This window comes from Diabrotica virgifera, chromosome 8 (assembly GCF_917563875.1).
Source record: "Diabrotica virgifera virgifera chromosome 8, PGI_DIABVI_V3a".
Classification (NCBI taxonomy): domain Eukaryota; kingdom Metazoa; phylum Arthropoda; class Insecta; order Coleoptera; family Chrysomelidae; genus Diabrotica; species Diabrotica virgifera.
In genome coordinates this window covers 74,645,670-74,664,910 of record NC_065450.1, presented here as the reverse complement: position 1 = coordinate 74,664,910, position 19,241 = coordinate 74,645,670, and the positions used below count along the sequence as shown (strand labels likewise).

Genomic DNA, 19,241 nt, shown 5'->3' with positions numbered 1-19,241 from the left:
CAGTTGGCCTGTAATAAGGATGGGGGATTAAATAGTTACGAATTCACCGAGACCCTTCTAGAGTGTCCCTTATCTTTTTGTTTAAGCTGCATGCCTCGAAGACATAATATGTTACTATGGGTATAATTAATGTTTGGATTACTGGCACTTAAACTGATGTTTGAAGTATTTTTTAATCCTAATGGCAATATTAATAATTAGGGAGCGGATTTTATGCTAAATGCATATTGCATGCATATTTCGCATATTTGAGAACTTTACTAAATTTTGCATATTTTTAAAAAAACATGCATATTTTGGGCCTATTAAAAATATTTAAGTCCAAAAAAAAATTTTTATTTTTTAATTCGACACAAAATAATATTTCCCCGCACAGGCTGTTCTATTAATTCGAGAACTACCTGAAGGGGGACGACTCATTCACTGCCTTCTCATTTTTTCTTAGAAAATATCCGATCTTTACACAAAGTACTTATAGTGCTTATAGTACGCCGTTATAAAATGATTGTAGGATGTTAAAATGATGAGTGATGGTTTACCGGGAAATCCGAATTTTATTTACTTTTATTATATTGAGTACAATTTGTATCCCAATTTAGTAGGTACCTATAATTCTGGTGATTCTTAAATCCCCTATTGTTAAGAGAATTTACACCTTTAACCATAGTTTTACGATTTTCCAACGGAAATTGGAATATTCATGCTTTAGATCAGATCCCGTCTTTAAAACTTTGGAGGACATAATATGCGAAATTTTTAATGGCAATTTTAAAATTGATTTTGGTGCAGAATTTTCGGCTTTAACAAGTTATTTTAAATACGCCCCAATTACTTCTGTTGATGTTTAAAGGATTTGTTCAAGTTATAAAAATATTTTATCTGATCAAAGAAAATGTTTCCTCGTAAAAAAATTGGAAAAACACATTGTAGTGAATTATAATCGAAGGTATAATAGTGATATTGTTGTTTTATTGTAAATAGGTAACTATTGGTATCAGTTTTTGTAAAAAATGTGAATAAATTCCATATATAAAAGAGTGATTTAATTTGAAAGGTAATAAATAAGATTGCCGCCCTTTAAAAGTACCACCTAGAATAGAATAGAACAGAAAATTTGTGGTTTCTCAAAATGCGCATTTTTTGAATTTTTGTGCATATCTTGCGCATATTTCGTAATTTTTTACTGCATATATATGCGCATATTTCATCAAAATTGATCGCATATAAATCCGCTCCCTATTAATAATATTTAAAAATATTAAAATATTACTAAAAGATTTTTAAATTGAAAACTTATTGGTCCATTTCCTTGGTAACACCTCCATGGCTTCTAAAATTTGCAAGCCAGATGGATGCTGAAGCGAAGAAGACAAGAGGGAATTCAAAAAACTTACAATTCACGAACACGTCTGTTCAGCTGGTAAATTCCAACAGAAAATGGACCTAGTTACTCAAAGAAGTAACGACCAATATAAAAATAAAATAAAAATTCCATTTTTATTCAGTTGCAATGCGAAGGCAAAACAATCTTAATTTTCACTTAGAATACGGAGCGCAGTCCAGCACTCTGAATCGAAGATTTTCGACTCTTGTTGGAGTCTCATCGGAGAGAACGTAGGTCTGCTTCTCCGTACTTTAAGTGATCAACACCGAGAGTTTATCCCCCACACCGCAACTGACGTGAATGGACTAGGTGACTAGCGTCATCTGGCAATTGAAAGATGAAGTAGTTTTCAATCCTAATAGCAATATTAATAACATTTAAAAATATTAAAATATTACTAAAAGATTTTTAAATTAAAAACTTATTGGTCCATTTCCTTGGTAACACCTCCATGGCTTCACATCAGTTGCTGTGTGGGGGATAAACTCTCGGTGTTGTTCACTTAGAGTATGGAGTAGTAGTCCTACGTTCTCTCCAATGAGACTCCAACAAGAGTCGAAAATCGTTGATTCAGAGTGCTGGACTGCGCTCCGTATTCTAAGTGAAAAATAAGATTGTTTTGCCTTCGCATTGCAACTAAATAAAAATGGAATTTTTATTTTATTTCTATATTAGTCGCTACTTCTTTGAGTAACTAGGTCCATTTTCTGTTGGAATTTACCAGCTGAACAGACAGGGTCGTGAATTGTAAGTTTTTTGAATTCCCTCTTGTTTTCTTCGCTTCAGCATCCATCTGGCTTGCAAATTTTAGAAGCCATGGAGGTGTTACCAAGGAAATGGACCAATAAGTTTTCAATTTAAAAATCTTTTAATAATATTTTAATATTTTTAAATATTATTAATATTGCCATTAGGATTGAAAACTACTTCATCTTTCAATTGACAGATGACGCTAGTCACCTAGTCCATTCACGTCAGTTGCTATGTGGGGGATAAACTCTCGGTGTTGGTCACTTAGAGTATGGAGTAGCAGGCCTACGTCCTCTCCGATGAGACTCCAACAAGAGTCGAAAATCGTCGATTCAGAGGACTGGACTGCGCTCCGTATTCTAAGTGAAAAATAAGATTGTTTTGCCTTCGCATTGCAACTGAATAAAAATGGAATTTTTATTATATTTTTGACTTGAAGTAATTATTTATTCTCTTTTGTTATTCTGGCATCCTTTAAGGTAGGGATGGGAAAAACCTACCGGTTTAAACTTAAAACCGGTTTTTTACTTCGAAATAACCGGTTTTAATGGTTGTTTTTTGTCCCGGTTATAACCGGTTTTTTCTTTTTAAAGTAAAAACCGGTTATTAGGTTTTTACGGTGATTAGGATTAGGTTGGGTATTATTTAGGATCCCAATTAAAATTATTATTCTCAAGTATTTATTCCAAACAAAACCATAATTCAAATTTTATTTTATTTTTATAAAATACAGAAGCAAACTGAAAGTACAATCTCACATCAGCCAGAAACAATTATTAAGTTTTATTATAATATTTCCTTGTAAAGGTATTTGTAATCATAATATTTACATAAGAAGTGATCTGGTTGAATTAGACGCAAACATCATCTATTTTTCACACTTAACTATTGACATTGAAAGTGGGTGAATGACTTTTTCTGATTACGAAAAATAATGCTCTGACTATGAATATCGAATTACTGATTACGAATACGAATCTCCAAGAATTTCGCTACGTTTTCAAAACGATACACTCATACTAGTCCTGTCGCCGGGGGGTGGGGGTACAACGGCCTCCTTAATTCAGATGGATTTACCCAAGTTTTTTTATGTATTTTGACCCGTAGAACACCAATTTTTTGGGTAACAGTTGATCCGGATGTCGATAAGTTTGTTATAAACAAAGAACTTGGGGAATTACATAACAGCGATTTTTCGCAAAACAAAACATTTTTTTGTATTTTTTGGGTGATTCTCAGCAAAAAATGTTTTTACAAGTTTTTTCGTAGGATGCATAGTTTTAGAGATAAACGAGGTTGAACTTTCAAAAAATCGAAAATGTGCAATTTTTGAACCCGAATAACTTTTGATTAAAAAATAAAATAGCAATTCTGCTTTCTGCATTTGAAAGTTCAAGTCAAATTCTATCGGTTTCGGTTATTTGCATTGCTAAAAATTAAGTTTTTATTTGTTAAACAAAGCCATAAACACATAGTGCTTCCCGTGCCCAATGCATGCGTTTTAATGTACGTAATCTACGTAGAAATGGTCTGTATGTGCGCCTACTCGTTCGATTTCAAATGGGAACTGTATTGAAAACATCATTCAATCACTATGTGTTTATAGCTTTGTTTAACAATAAAAAAAATTAATTTTTAGCAATGAAAGTAATCAAAACCGATAGAATTTGACTTGAACTTTCAAATGCGGTAAGCAGAATTGCTATTTTATTTTACAATCAAAATTTATTCGGGTTCAAAAATTGCAATTTTTTGATTTTTTGAAAGTTCAACCGCGTTTATGTCGAAAACTATGCATCCTACGAAAAAACTTGTAAAAATATTTTTTGCTTAGAATGGCCCAAAGAATACAAAAAAATGTTTTATTTTGCGAAAAATCGCTGTTATGTGATCCCTCAAGTTCTTTGTTTATAACAATCTTAGCGACATCCGGATCGACTGTTACCCAAAAAATTCGTGTTCTAAGGGTCAAAATACATCAAAAAAACTTGGGTTAGTCCATCTGAATTAAGGAGGCCGTTGTACCCCCACTGGCGACAGGACTATACAGGAAGTATTAAATGAGTTAAAATTATTCTACAAATATACAAACGTGTTAAAAGAAGTAATACATGTTCTTTCGGTAGTACTAATTTTGATCATATTAATATCGAGTCGAATGGAGTATCGCAAACTAAAGTGTATTGTAAATGTAACTTTGTAACCAATTGGATTAAAAAAACCGAAAACCGGTTTTTCCAAAAACCGGTTTTTTTTCGCCGGTTATAATTGCCAGGTTAAACCGTAAGCAAAAAAAACCGGTATAACCGAAAACCGGTGTTTTGTCAAAAACCGCCATCCCTACTTTAAGGAGAAGATTTGGTCTATAGTAAATCTGTCCGTTCTATAGCCAGCCTGGTACTCTTTTCGGACTCTTTCCGTATAGAAATTTGGTCAATTGCTAAATAATATCCTTGCCAAGAATATATTAGAATAAAATCAAATTAGTTAATCTTAAAGATTCCAGGTTTAAGTGGGTTTGCCTGTTTGTGGAAGGAAAGGGATGATTTCTAGGGGATGGTTTGGTTTGAGGTGTGTAGGTTTTAGAATATGGATTGTTGAATTTGGGGTTATTTGATTTATGTTGTCAGGTTTTATGTTATTGGAATAACGTTTTATGAGTTTAAGATTTTTGAATTTAGATTTTAAAATAATTCGTTATACCATATAGGTCTGGATCCCGCATATGAAAAAAAAGTTGATTAATAGCAAGCTGAAAATTTGTTAATAGCTTAAGGGTGTCTAGTCGGACAAACTTTGATATATGGGAACACAGGAATATAGATATATGGGAACACATGCTATGATAGGATAGAGCCAAAATTACTTGTTCTAACGAAAATTCATTGTTAGAAGAAAAACAATTGTTAACATATGTTTTAGTAAAAATGATTATCCTTTATCGTTTATAAATAAGGAATTGTCACGACTGAATCGAATAGAACTGAACAACGTAAAACGGGATCCTATAACATCCACAAGAAATAATACGTGGAAAATATCAATACCTTATATAAAAGGACTATCCGAGAAACTTAGAACAATAGGAAATTTTAACATTTCAACAACATTCAAAACAACAATAGGCTATTGATTATATTCAAAATAAGATAGCTAAAAGGAACTACAACGTTAACGGGGTTTTATTATGTCATATCGTTAATGGACATCTATATATAGAAAAACCGCGGAGTGCTACCATTTACAGGGGTGCGTTTTTGAGAAATGGGTGAATTAGTCCCTGGGCACAGGTTACATTATGGTGAGTTCTATTAACTTTTGGTACGAACACGTCTACATAAGAATGGTTCCTGGCTAAATTTCCTATCTAAATATCTCTTTTTAAAGTCATAGATACTTTTTTTTACAAAAATATATTCAAAAGAAAAAGCACAAATAAACCCAAAAGAAAGAAATTTTGTTTTTGTCCCATAACTTCTATCCACGGGGATATAGGTATAGACATTGCTTCATAGAAAAAAAACTTACATCTTTCCTCTTTAAAGTGCTGTTTGGTAGAGGTCATTAGAATTTACAGTTTTAGAAATATGATTTTTCAAAATTTGCCACTCACAGCAATTTTGGGTAATTTTCCTTGTTATTTCGCAAATATTGCTCTGTAACTTTTTTCTACGTAACTTTAGGTATATGCAATGGTACATGTAATAGGACGAGAAATCAATTGCCTTTAAAATGGTCTACTGCATAACGTTGTGCGACTTTTTTAAGAGGTTATGGTTTTTCAAGATTTTATACTTTTAACGATTTTTTTATATTTTTTACGATTATTTTTTAAATTTCTCATTATAACTTTTTTTCTTCCACATTTATGTATATATGTTATATAAAAAAAAAGAAATCTTATTTTGTTTACTTTAAAATGGTGTATTATAAAAAATTGTAGGATTATTTTTGAATAAGATATGCTTTTTCAAAATGTAATAAGTACCTGCAACGATTTTTGATTTTAGGATTATTTTTTAAATTTCTCATTATAACTTTTTTTCTTGTACCTGAGTATACTATATATTGCTCAATAAAGAGAGATTACTTTCTGTTCTTTAAAATGGTGTCTCATCTATATTTAAATAATGGAAACCGAGTGATTCTTTGGTATTTTTTTTACCTGTATTATTTAATTTAAAATTATTTCTTTTACAAAAATTACATAAATATTAGTCTTAGAAAACATCACTTTAGTTAAAATTATTTAAACGTTGACATTTAAAAATTTTTCAAAATCATAGTCCATCTCTTCGCTAGCATTAGCTTCAATATCTTCCTCTGACACCTCAGTTAACTTAGAGTTCTCACAATTAATACCCATGCACCCTTTGCAGAATATTGAACAACTAATTCCTATCTTCCTACAACCACAGTTTTTTGTACATCCTTTGGTACATTTACATGCTATTTTTTCAAGCAAAGCTTGTGGTGAAGGAGCTTTGACAGTAAATATTGGAATTACCTAATCCATATTTTGAAGTTTGCCAGCCCCAGTCAAGTGGATCCAAAGTATTACCTATAAAAAATAAAATTCAATCATAATCATAACACACAATCACATAAAAAAGTAATAATCACATAAGATAAGAAATTTAAAAAATAATCCTCAAATCAAAAATCGTTTCAAGTACTTACTACATTTTGAAAAAGCATATCTTATAAAGAGCATTTTATTCAAAAATAATCCTAGAATTTTTTATAACACACCGTTTTAAAGTAAACAAAATAAGCTTTCTTTTTTATCATATAATAAATATATACCTAAATGTAGAAGAAAAAAAGTTATAATGAGAAATTAAAAAATAATCCTAAGAAATATGAAAAAGGTATAAAATCTTGAAAAATCATAACCTCTTAAAAAAGTCGCACAACGTTATGCAGTAGACCATTTTAAAGGTAATTGATTTCTCTTCCTATTACATGTACCATTGCATATGCCTAAAGTTACGTAGAAAAAAGTTAGAGAACAATATTTGCGAAATAACAAGGAAAATTGCCCAAAATTGCTGTGAGTGGCGAACTTTGAAAAATCATATTTCTAAAACTGTAAATTCTAATGACCTCTACCAAACAGTATTTTAAAGAGGAAAGATGTATGTTTTTTTTCTGTAAAGCAATATCTATACCTTTATCCCCGTGGACAGAAGTTAAGGGACAAAAAACAAAATTTCTTTCTTTTGGGTTTCTTTGTGCTTTTTCTTTTGAATATATTTTTGTAAAAAAAAAGTATCTTTGACTTGAAAAAGTGATATTTCGATAGGAAATTTAACCAGGAACAATTTTTATGTAGACGTGTTTGTACCAAAAGTGCATAGAACTCACCCTAATGTAACCTGTGCCCAGGGACTAATTCACCCATCTCTCAAAAACGCACCCCTGCAAATGGTAGCACTCCGCGGTTTTTTCATATATAGAGATCCATTGACCATATGAAATAATAAAAACCCGTTAAGAGGAAACAGTAGCGATCAACAGGTAGCGAAAACGCGTTCCAAGATTGCGGCTGTAATTTTGAATATTTTTTCGAGATATTTGGCACACGTATTCGTAATATAATAAAGAATGGCGGTGCAGAGCCCAATTTGAAAAATATATTAATATGTGGAAATAACTCTGTAATTAAATACAATATTAAAAAAACGAGCCTGTACCGCCATTAAGAAGAACAAAAAATACACTTTCTTCAAATAAACTTTTTTATCCGATGCCTAGATTTTGTGTCATTTTGGAACTACTAAAATTTTTTATTTCATTAGTAGTTCCAAAATGACACAAAATCTAGGTATCGGATAAAAAAGTTTATTTGAAGAAAGTGTATTTTTTTGTTCTGCTTAATGGCGGTACAGGCTCGTTTGTTTAATATTGTATTTAATTACAGAGTAATTTCCACATATTAATATATTTTTCAAATTGGGCTCTGTACCGCCATTCTTTATTATATTACGAATACGTGTGCCAAATATCTCGAAAAAATATTCAAAATTATAGCCGCAATCTTGGAACGCGTTTTGGCTACCTGTTGATCGCTACTGTATCACCTTAACGTTGTAGTTCCTTTCTACAGTACATAATCAATAGCCTACAAACACATTGAGATCTATTCTGTCTAAAACTAAACCTAACAATGAACAAGAAAGAACAAAGAATTGTATTTATAAAATACCTTGTGAATGCGAACAATTTTATTTAGGTGAAACATCAAGACCATTAAACGTTAGAATAAGTGAACATCAGTCTTATATTAAAAATAGAGAATTTGATGGATCTCAAATATGTCAACACACATGGGATTATGGGATAATGAACATAGAGTTCAGTGGAGAGATTTAAGTATAATCCTGAAATAAACAGGTAGTAAAAAGAGAAAAATCAAAGAAGCGGCTCTAATTATGCTAAATGAAACCAATTGTGTCGCAAATTCCTCGGTAGAATGCAGTAGAATGTGGTTAGCCATACTTAAAGAGGAAGTCAATAAATGAGTCAGATTAAATTAAATTATAAGAAGAATTTTTTACTAAGCAACAAGATTTTTGTTTAATTTATTAATATTTTGTATTTTGACAACGGCATCCGATGTGGATGTCGAAATGTTAATAAAATCATTTTTTTGTGGTTATATTGTGGCTTATTTCCCATTTAGAATAGTTGATTACAAAAATGCCACAAAAAATAGCTTCAGAGCAACATTGATATTTTTATAAATATAAACATTCTCACAACTGTCAGATTTAACTAAAATGTCATGAAATGATTTGCGACATTCTTAAACTCCTATATGACGTAAAAATTAATGACGCACTGAAAGAAGGAATTGGTATGAACTGTAATTAGCAATGCTATAAAATATGTAAACAAATTCATTAGATAACCGATAGACGTAATAAAATAATAATAAAGCCACATACATAAATAATAAAACAAATTTGAACTTACTTGTAGAAACAACTACAACTTGATACCATGTTTTTTCTGTTTGTGTTTCCTCAGATTTGCCAACAATCTTTGTTACAGTCTGTGTTACCATGTTTTACACTTATTAGCTTCCAATATTGCTAAACCTAAAAATTGGGTAGATAAACTCTTAATAAAAAAAAAACTCTTAATGAACAAATTCGGTTGTTTGTGAAATATATTATCATAATATTAAAGTATTAAGTAATTATATTCATGTTCAAAGTTTTGATTCTTTTATCAAATGTTTGCAGAAATTAATTTTCTTAAGGTTAGGGTTTTATTTTTATGATGCAGTATAATACTAGACACTAAATTATACATGACTAGGCAATATTTCGCAATAATACCTTGGTTTAAAACCTTTCTCTATTCATATACAGTGAGTGTCAAAATATGGAACAAATTCAGTTTTTTGAGAATGAGAAGGTAGCAACAAGTCTAGTACAGTCTAGTCATACAAAGAATCGAAGCATTAATTGTTATTATAGTTGAATGGGGCTATATGTAAAACGGACTCCACACTCTCGGCGAAGATACTTCGACAAAGTTGACCGAAGTCCGAAGTACCCTCTCTACACACTGCGAGGAAGTGCGATACCGACAAAGAGCGGTGCGATACCGACAAAGATCCCTTTGACCAGACCGACAGAGAATGGAAGTAGAACGAAGTGAGGCAAAGTTACACGAAGTGGCCGTCTACACTCTCGTACTTGTTGAACCTCGATCGACTTCGGCGAGAGTGAAGTGTGGGATTAAAGCGCCAGATATTGGGTGTCTCCCTGAGATACCGAATCCAGGCCCGGCCCCAGGGGTGGGCGAACTGGCCGGCTGCCCAGGGCGGCGAATTTAGGGGCGGCAAATTTTAGAGGACAGCCACTTTTTGAATTTGAATTAATAATAAATTATGATTTTTATTATAAAAAATTAATATTATGAACAAGAGCGGTAAAAATGCAACTGTAAAAACGAGAATTAAATAAGTGAAACAGTAACAAATGCAAGGTTCATTCTACGGGAAATCGACCGCCTTCTTCTTCGTCGCATAAGAATAGTGGGATCAAAAGTACCCCTCCTTCCCCTCCCACACAGGATAGTTTTTATGGTCCAGATGCAGTAGCGCCATCTGATAACTGATATCTGTTGACTCGCGCATTTCGTAGCCTATTAACAAGTTTCCATAGATGATAAATGTGCCGTTAACAATTTTATTGTGTGTTTGTATTTCGTTTAATTGCTGAGGCTTGCAGGTATTTTACTGTAGTTAGTTTTTAAATCAATTTAGATCAATTGTTGTACAGTGTAGTTTGCGTTCGCCATGTTAATCGCCAACGTCAAGGGGACATGATAGGGCACGTTGAGAAGCAGTAGTTTCCAGTCTGTGCTAATATACTACTAAGTGTGTGACGTTATTAAAAATAATTGTGTAAGTGCAATAATGGATAGTAGACACTACAAGAAAGAGTGAGCAGAGAAGGAGATTGAAACAAAAAGGTTTAAAATTTCCCTAGGTAAATTTTTAAAACCGTTACATACTGATGCTGACAATATTGCTCAACCTAGAGAATATATAGCTACTATCGCTCCCTTTGAGTCTGACAACATTTACCCAGACCTAGGCCTATGATCTCCATCCACGTCTGCTGCCGCCCCCTCTCAGTCCAACGACAGTCATCTAGGACAATCATCAGCATTTACGTCAGCTACTGATGACACTACTTCTGTCACAGGTAACAATACTATTATTGATTATGCTCCAGTAAGGTGGCCCAATAAAATTAATGATTTTGTTAGAACCACAACTTTGGTAACAAGAGGCCCCCCGTCAAAATTATCCATTGCAGAGGTTCAGTTGTTCCCGAAGGATAATTCAGATCCTAGATTTACAACTAACTACTACAGTTGTTAGTATAAAATACTGTGTATTTTTTTTTTGTAAAATATTTCCAATGTCAAAAATTAAATTTACTGAAAATGGATATAATAATTGGAAACATATGGCTGAAGCTTTGTCCAGCTACGCTAAGTCTCTAGCTCATCTACAGTCACAGCGACAGTGGGTAGAACTAGCAATTAGACTAGAATCGGGAAAACCATAGACAAAGAAACACAAAAACTTCTAAATTCAGAAACTCTTTGAAATCAACACAGTATTATAGCATAATTTTAAATTGTATACCTGATATTTCTGGGGTGGAACAGATGACTATTGTTGTACGTTTTGTCGATTTAGGTTCCTGTTCACTGTCCTGTGTACATGGAACAATAAATCGTCAAAACTGCAGATATTGGATTCTCCCCCCAATATCTCCAGATCTTACATCACTTGATTTTTTCCTTTAAAAGATGAAACTTTAAATCAAAAAGTTAACATTGATCGACCACAAAATTTACAATATTTAAAAGATATAATTGGATTCGAAATTAACAACGTTCAAGAAGATTGTCGTCATGGATTCAATTTCTACTAAGAAGCCACTAAAATGTATTGTTTTGTGATTTTTAATCTTAGATGCCTTGAGACTTGGGGCATTCGGCATTTGAGAAGCCTTTCTGCGGAAATGCCTCTTTAGTAGGGGTGTCGTTATGCACCTTTCCCCTTGTTTTACCTACTCCTTTTTTGGTGTAGAATTCTATGTTCGACGAAACTACGAACGTTTGATTAACACTACACTAATAAAAAATACTGCGCCGCTGGATTTGCATTAGGTATCTACTTAATAATAACAAAGTTAAAATAAACAATTTCTTCTATGGATGCTATACAATGTGCAACTTCTCTCACTACTTACATACATTCAAAACGAACAATTTCTCAGGCAGTGAGAAAAGTCGGCCATTGCAGTGAGAAATATTTTTTCTCACGGGTTCACCGCCGGTTTACATACATGTGATTGCCATTTCCATGGTAACGTGCACAATACAAACACAATTATTTTTGTCAAACAAAATGTGTTGACACTTGTCAAAACTTATCAAAAATTACCTTTTAATTATAAGACTGTTCAACTGTGAATTATATTGTTAAATAAATAAAGTATATAGATATTAAGAATATTAAATACCTACGTGTATATATATATATATATATATATATATATATATATATATATATATATATATATTCTCTCTCGCTTGATTTGCGGCACTCGCCTCGTGCCTCGGCTCGTGCCAACAAACTTCTGCGCTCGTGAGAAATATGTCTTTTTTCTCTCTTGTTGTACAATACACTATTAATTTTACTAACTCACAGATAACGTTTGCGAATGATAACAGTCGGTATTAATATATACAGCCATGAAAATTATTGTTTTATAACATTGAACAAGTGTTAAGTTACAACATCCCATGATCAGTTAGTTTTTCCAACATATTTCAATAAAACTTACTAGAAAAAAGTATATTTTGTAGAAGTCGCATCGGTAATAAATCAGAGATGAATCAACAGATTCCTCTGTATATATTATTAAAGCGTTTATTGTTGGACACCATATTACTTCTTATTCATGTGTCCACATCATACCAAAATGGTACAGTTCTACTCAATAACAAAACACACTAGATACAATTATAGAGAAAAATGATAGAGTACTAATAACAGGAGACAGGAACACTAGGATAGGAAATGGTAGGTAAACAAAGGAAAGGGATGCATGGGAAATACGGAAAAATTGACAAAAATTTACACAAAGATAGACTGATCAAATTCTTTATTGCCAATATCATGAGAAGAAGCAACAGCCTATGGGAACTACAAACAAACTATATAGACAAGGAAAAGTATGTAAAAAAGCATCATTGATTACGATAAAAGCGAACAGCGATAAAAGAAGTAAAAGTAATAAGTGAAGCAGAATTGAACAAACAACATAGACTAGTAAGAGTGGAAATAATAGAAATACCAGATACCGAAATATATACAAAATCCAGTATGGAAAGAAAAACCTATGGAAATTAAGTGTAAACAAAATAAACCTACTAAAATAAAACAAATGAGACACTACAGAAATATGAAAGGATTAAAAAAGAGGGCTCACTAAATGAAAAATGGGAAAAAATTTAAAAAAACTTCTACAAAAGGAGAAACCTGTAGGTGATCAATTTGAGTTTAACTTACTTCCAAAATTTGTTGCGTTTTCAAATAATTACACAGTTAATAAATGATAGATATTATAGTATCTACCTAATAATAATATTGTGTTATTTGATAACAATAGTGCATAAATTTACTTATGTAGGTACTTTATTGTAAAGTTATAATAATTTTATTGTTGTGTTTTCTTTATATTAGTCCAATTTAAAAAATCATGTAATTACGCTTATTTTTATTATGGGAGAGTCATTATAGTTAACAGGTTCGTACTGATTCATTTTAATAATTGAAATAAAAACTTTAAACAATCTTAAAATGGTATCTCATCTATAAAACTGTGCGGTGCGAGCTCTACCATCAATCAGCCCTGATTTCTCAGTTGTTGAATACAGATATCCTCCATATATTTCCATCTTCTTCTGTTAATGACCCAAATATGTACACACATCTTTTCACAAGTTCTGTGATCAGTTTCTTGATATTAGCTCATTGGGGACGAGATTGGTCATCATTTTGGGTTTTCCATAGTATATAGTCCAGAAAGCCACTGTGCATCCGCTAGGAAAAATATCTTGACCCGGATTTTTTGCACAATCTTACTCAAAAAGGACCGCATTTAACTTTGCATGTTGCCATGTCCAATAGTTGGTCAAAAATTTTTTAAACATTTTTTTTGTGTTTTTTTCTTAAAATTTTTTTTTCATCGATCAAAGTTTCTTTAGATTTTTTTGGATCATTCCAAACAGAAAAGGTCTTTAGTAACTTTTCTATAAACTTGATAGTTTTTGACATATAAGCGATTAAAAATTTAAAAATTGCGAAATCGGCCATTTTTAACCTTCCAAAACTATGTGAAAAACTGAAAATCTCAATGTTGCCAAGGTGGGTAGATATTCTTTAAACATCGATTGATTTACCCGAATAGTTTTTTGTAATTCAATATCGAAAACTCCTTTGTTTTTTAACTCTTAATCAAGCGGGCGCGACACTATTTTCAACCGTTCCATGTATGGAATATGCGTAAATATATGTGCGGAAAAATATTCTGATTCAATTTTTTTTTCACCATCTTGCTTGAAAAAGTCGCCTTTTAACAAATTTGCATGTTGCCAGGATCAAAAAGCAGTCAAAAATCATTTTAAACGTGTTTGTTTTGTTTTTTCTAAAACTAATTTTTTTGCAGCAAATTTTTTTTAGATTTTTTGGATCATTCTAAATAGAAAAGACTTTTCTATAAATGTGATGGTTTTCGAGATATAAGCGAATAAAATTTAAAAGTTGCAAAATCGGCCATTTTTAACTTGAAAAACTATGTGAAGAACCGAAAATTTCATGTTACCAAGGTACGTAGATATTAGATGAACATCGATTGATGAAATCCCGAAGAGCTTTTTGCAATACAATATCGACAACCTCTCCGTTTTTTAATTGCTAATCAGGCGGGCGCGACACTATGTTCAACCTTTGCGTTCATGTAATATTAGATGTAAATAATCGGAAAATATTTTAAGTTTACAAAAAATTGTTTAAAACATTTTTTGACCCATTTGTCACGCCACTGTACGCCAGTCAATGGGAGCAAGAATAGGATGTTACCTCCGAATTCTATCCTACTGCATGGATTTTAATGAAATTTTGGGCCTAGCATCTACTTATCTCCTAATTTAAAGTCTACCCTATGCCGATGCGTGCTTTTATCTTGGGGGTGGTTCCCACCCCTTCTTAGGGGTGGAAAATTTTTTGGTTAAAATTACCACAGAATTCGCTAGAGAACCTAATTCTAAGCAAAAACTGTGTCATAACTTTTTTTGAAAACTCAATACTTTTTGAGATATTTGTGGTTGAAAATTGGCCATTTTCATTGAAACATAATAGGTACCTTGTCGAACGGTTTTTTGCGAATACCTTAAAAACTATGCATCTAACTAAAAAAACTATATCAAACATTTTTGTAGGCTATAAAAAAAGCAAAGAGACACTTGCCTTTATAAATCTTCTAGTTATAATACAAAAAGAGATATATGGTAGGTGAAAATAGTTTGTTTTTTGGTACATTGTCAAATTGGTGTATTCAACTTGAAATAACAGAGAAACAGTCGATTTTAGGTGTATAATGCTGCTAACACCTTTTGTAGTGCTTGAAAAGACTTTTAAAATGAGCTTTTTCTCCATGTAACTTCAAAATGATACGAGATACAGTAATGAAAAATAAAAAGGAAATTTTTATCTAAAAATGCCCTACATTTTTGTGTGGTATCTTTATTTCGTATTTCTTATCTTTTTCGAGTTACATGGAGGAAAAGGAAGATTTTTAAGAAAATTTAAAAATGCGCTCTATAATTTGATCTTATTTTTTCAAAAACCCATTTTAATTTAGTCCAACCTTTTGAACATAGAAATAACACTATAATAAAAAGTATTGTAGAAGGAAAACGATGTATTTAAGTTCTGATAGATGAGGGGTTAAATATACTTCTCATTTCTTCTTAAAATACATTAGTCATCAAATTTTTTGCAGAATATCTCGCTTAATTTGAATGTAATCGACATTTATTATTGCTCATTTTAAAGGTCTTTTTAAACACTACAAAAGTTATTAGTGTCCTTATACACCTAAAATCGACAGTTTCTCTGTTATTTCAAGTTGAATACACCGATTTGAGCATGCAGCTAAAAAACAAACTTTTCTTACCTACCATATCCCTATTTGTATTTTAACTAGAAGATTTACAAAGGAACGAATCTCTTTGCTTTTTCTATAACCTACAGAAATATTTAATTTTTTTTTTTTGTTAGAGGCATAGTTTTTAAGGCATTCGCAAAAATCCGTACGAAAAGGTGTCATTTTTCAATGAAAATGTCCAATTTTCAACCACGGATAACTCAAAAAGCATTGAGTTTTCAAAAAATAATTATAGAACAGTTTTTGCATAAGGTTCTCTAGCCACTTCCATGGCTATTTTAATCAAAACATTTTTCAAATCCGAAAAGGGGTGGGAACCACCCCCAAGATAAAAGCACACATTGGCATAGGGTAGATTTTGTTTCTTGAGCTATTCAAGAGCTATTGACTGCCCTACTGGCAACATGCAAATTTGTTAATAGTGAGATTTTCAAGCAAGATGGTGAAAAAAAATTTAATCAGAATATTTTTCGGCACATATATTTTATTTACGCATATTGCCTACATACAATGTTGTATACATGCAACTGTTGAAAATAGTGTAGCGACCGCTTAATTAGTAATTAAAAAACAAAGAGGTTTTCGATAATGTATTGCAAAAAACTCTTCGGGATTTCATCAATCGATATTTAGATAATATCTGCCTACCTTGGTAACATTGAAATTTTCAGTTTTTCACATAGTTTTTGAGGGTTGAAAATGGCCGATTTCGCAATTTTTTTATTTTTAATCGCTTATATGTCAAAAACTATCAAATTTAGAGAAAAGTCACCAAAGACCTTTTCTGTTTGGAATGATCCAAAAGATCTTAAAAAAAACTGTTCGATCCAAAAAAAATTTTAGGAAAAAAAATGTTTAAAAATTTTTGACCCACTTTTGGACCTCGCAACATACAAATTTGTTAAAAGGGGTCTTTTTGAGTAAGGTTGTGCAAAAAATCCGAATCAGAATATTTTTTCTAGCGGATGCGCAGTGGCTTTCTGGACTATTATTTTAAACTGACTGTGTTACTTGCTGTAGTTGTTGCATATTAAGGGGGGTATGGTTTGACATATTTGATTTTTTTATTTATTTGATTTGATTATTTTAAATAAAAGTGCATAATTTCAAGAATATTCTCTGAAAATTTCAGATTGATCGGAGTAAAATTACCAGAGATGCAGCATGTTGAGTAGCGGGTAGGAACTCCTTTAGACAGTCCTACCAAGGAAATTAATCAATCCCTGTCCTTCGCAGATTCCAGGAGTTTCCTGACCCGGGAAACTAGTACCTGCTTAGGGTCCCTTGTCCAGAGTCACGGTTGAAGACCACAACGGTATCCACGGCGGAGATCGGAGCGGAAGGCCTTCAGATTCATAGTGAATGTCCGTTCGTCCTTAACTTAATTCTCTACACCAGTGTGGTCCAACCTCAGGCACGCGGGTCGCATGCGGCCCGAGTACTTCGGACTTCGGTCAACTTTGGCGAAGTAACTTCGCCGAGAGTGTGGAGCCCTCTTTAAGAAAGTAGTTAACCTTGAACACCCACTTCCGATGAGCGGGCAGTTAGCTGTTAGGCTACGGCTCCACGGGCTGGAAATTGACGCTAGCAGTAGCCGCAAAACGAACTTAAGGTTCCACGGAACGGAATAGGAATAGCCGAACTGAACCGACTACGCACAAGTCCTGTAGTCGGTACAGTTCGGCTATTCCTATTCCGTTCTGCGGAACCTTAAGTTCGTTTTGCGGCTACTGCTAGCGTCAATTTCCAGCCCGTGGAGCCGTAGCCTTAGCTTCAGCTGCACGTGTCGTGTTGAATTAACAGTGGCGAATAAATTGAATTTTAAATTCAGATCGAGTAGTGCCAAAAAACGCAAAATTTTCGAAGAGAATCGTACGTTCCAAGGAAAATGGGAAAATCAATATTTCTTCATCGAATTAAAAGGCAAACCTCAGTGCATTATCTGTTGTCAAGTACTCGCGGTATCAAAAGAATACAATATTAGTAGGCATTATGAAACCCAGCACAAAACAAAATACGACAAATATCAAGGTGAAGTTCGCAATACTCTTGTAAAAGAACTTAAAGTTAAATTGAATAAACAAAAATCTCTATTTACAAAACCAACAGCAGTTCAATCATCAAGCTTAGCAGCATCATACTATGAAGTATGTTTAGAGCTTGTCAAAAGTAAAAAAGTATTTAGAGATGGAGAAATGATCAAGCGGTGTTCCGTTAAAATGGCGCGATTCTTTGGAGATGAAAAGATGGCCAAAAATTTTGAATGTGTTTCAGTTTCCCATCAAACTGTATCTAGAAGAGTTGATGAACTGAATACTCCTGTATTTAAAAAAAATGGTCGACACAGTTCGTGATTGTTTGTACCACTCCTTAGCCCTGGACTAATCTGTTGATATTACTGACAAAAATTAGCTCTTAATTTTTGTTAGATGCATCAGTGAAGATTTTTGTGTAACTGAGGAACTTCTAAAACTGCACCACATGGAAGACGGGACGAAAGGTATAAATATATTTGAAGCAGTTAGTGACGCTGTGAAAAATATAGATGGTTTTCAAAAGTGCTCTTGCGTTTGCACCGACCGCGACGGAGCAAAATCAATGACGGGACGCATAACGGGATTGGCAGGACTTTTGCGGGAAAATGGTGTTCACTGTGTTATGTTTCATTGCATTATCTATCAAGAGGCTCTCTGCGGAAAGATAATTAAAATCAACGATAATATGAAAACTGCAGTGCAGATAGTAAACGGCTTAAGAGGAGGAAACAGAGTTGAGTGCAGGTAAATGCCTTAGAAATTTTTTTTCTTTAAGAAAAGAGATCTTACTGTTTTTTGAAACGGAAATTGTTAACGGACGTATTTATAACAAAGCTTAAGAACAAAACATTTCTTCATGAACTGGCAATTCTAACAGATATTACCTCCCACTTAAACACATTAAACCTACAACTCCAGGGGAAAAATAAGACAGTATCACAGTTGGTTGGTCAAATTGAGACATTTCGCAAAAAACTTGATATTTTCGAGAACTGCATGAAAATAAACGACCTCACACATTTTCCTGCGTATTTCTAAATAAATCAAGAAGAAACCATGGTCGATTTCTCAAGGTTTGCAAAAGTTCTTACAGAAATAAAAGGAGAATTCGATGAAAGGTTTTCGGAATTTGATGCACTGAAACCCGATCTTGAGCATTTTAACAATCCAATGGGAGTCAACATCCAGAACCAATCAGCAGAATACCAATTAAAGCTGTGCGAACTACAGAACAGTCCGATTCGTTTTTTCAAGCAAAGAAAAATGAAGACATTAGTACCTTTTGGAAGTTAGTCTCTA

At 32.7% G+C, this 19,241-nt stretch overlaps 1 protein-coding gene across 2 annotated transcripts in view; it reads right to left on the bottom strand.

Annotated features, from left to right (window-relative positions):
- The window catches only part of LOC114334475 (facilitated trehalose transporter Tret1), a 102,939-nt gene that overhangs the window by 10,995 nt on the left and 72,703 nt on the right, over positions 1–19,241 (bottom strand). For both annotated transcript variants that reach the window (XM_028284515.2, XM_050658426.1), the window contains exon 2: positions 9,113–9,237. In XM_028284515.2, the coding sequence (XP_028140316.2) occupies positions 9,113–9,203 (91 nt within the window). In that variant the 5' untranslated portion in view covers positions 9,204–9,237. The remainder of the gene's footprint in view (positions 1–9,112; positions 9,238–19,241) is intronic.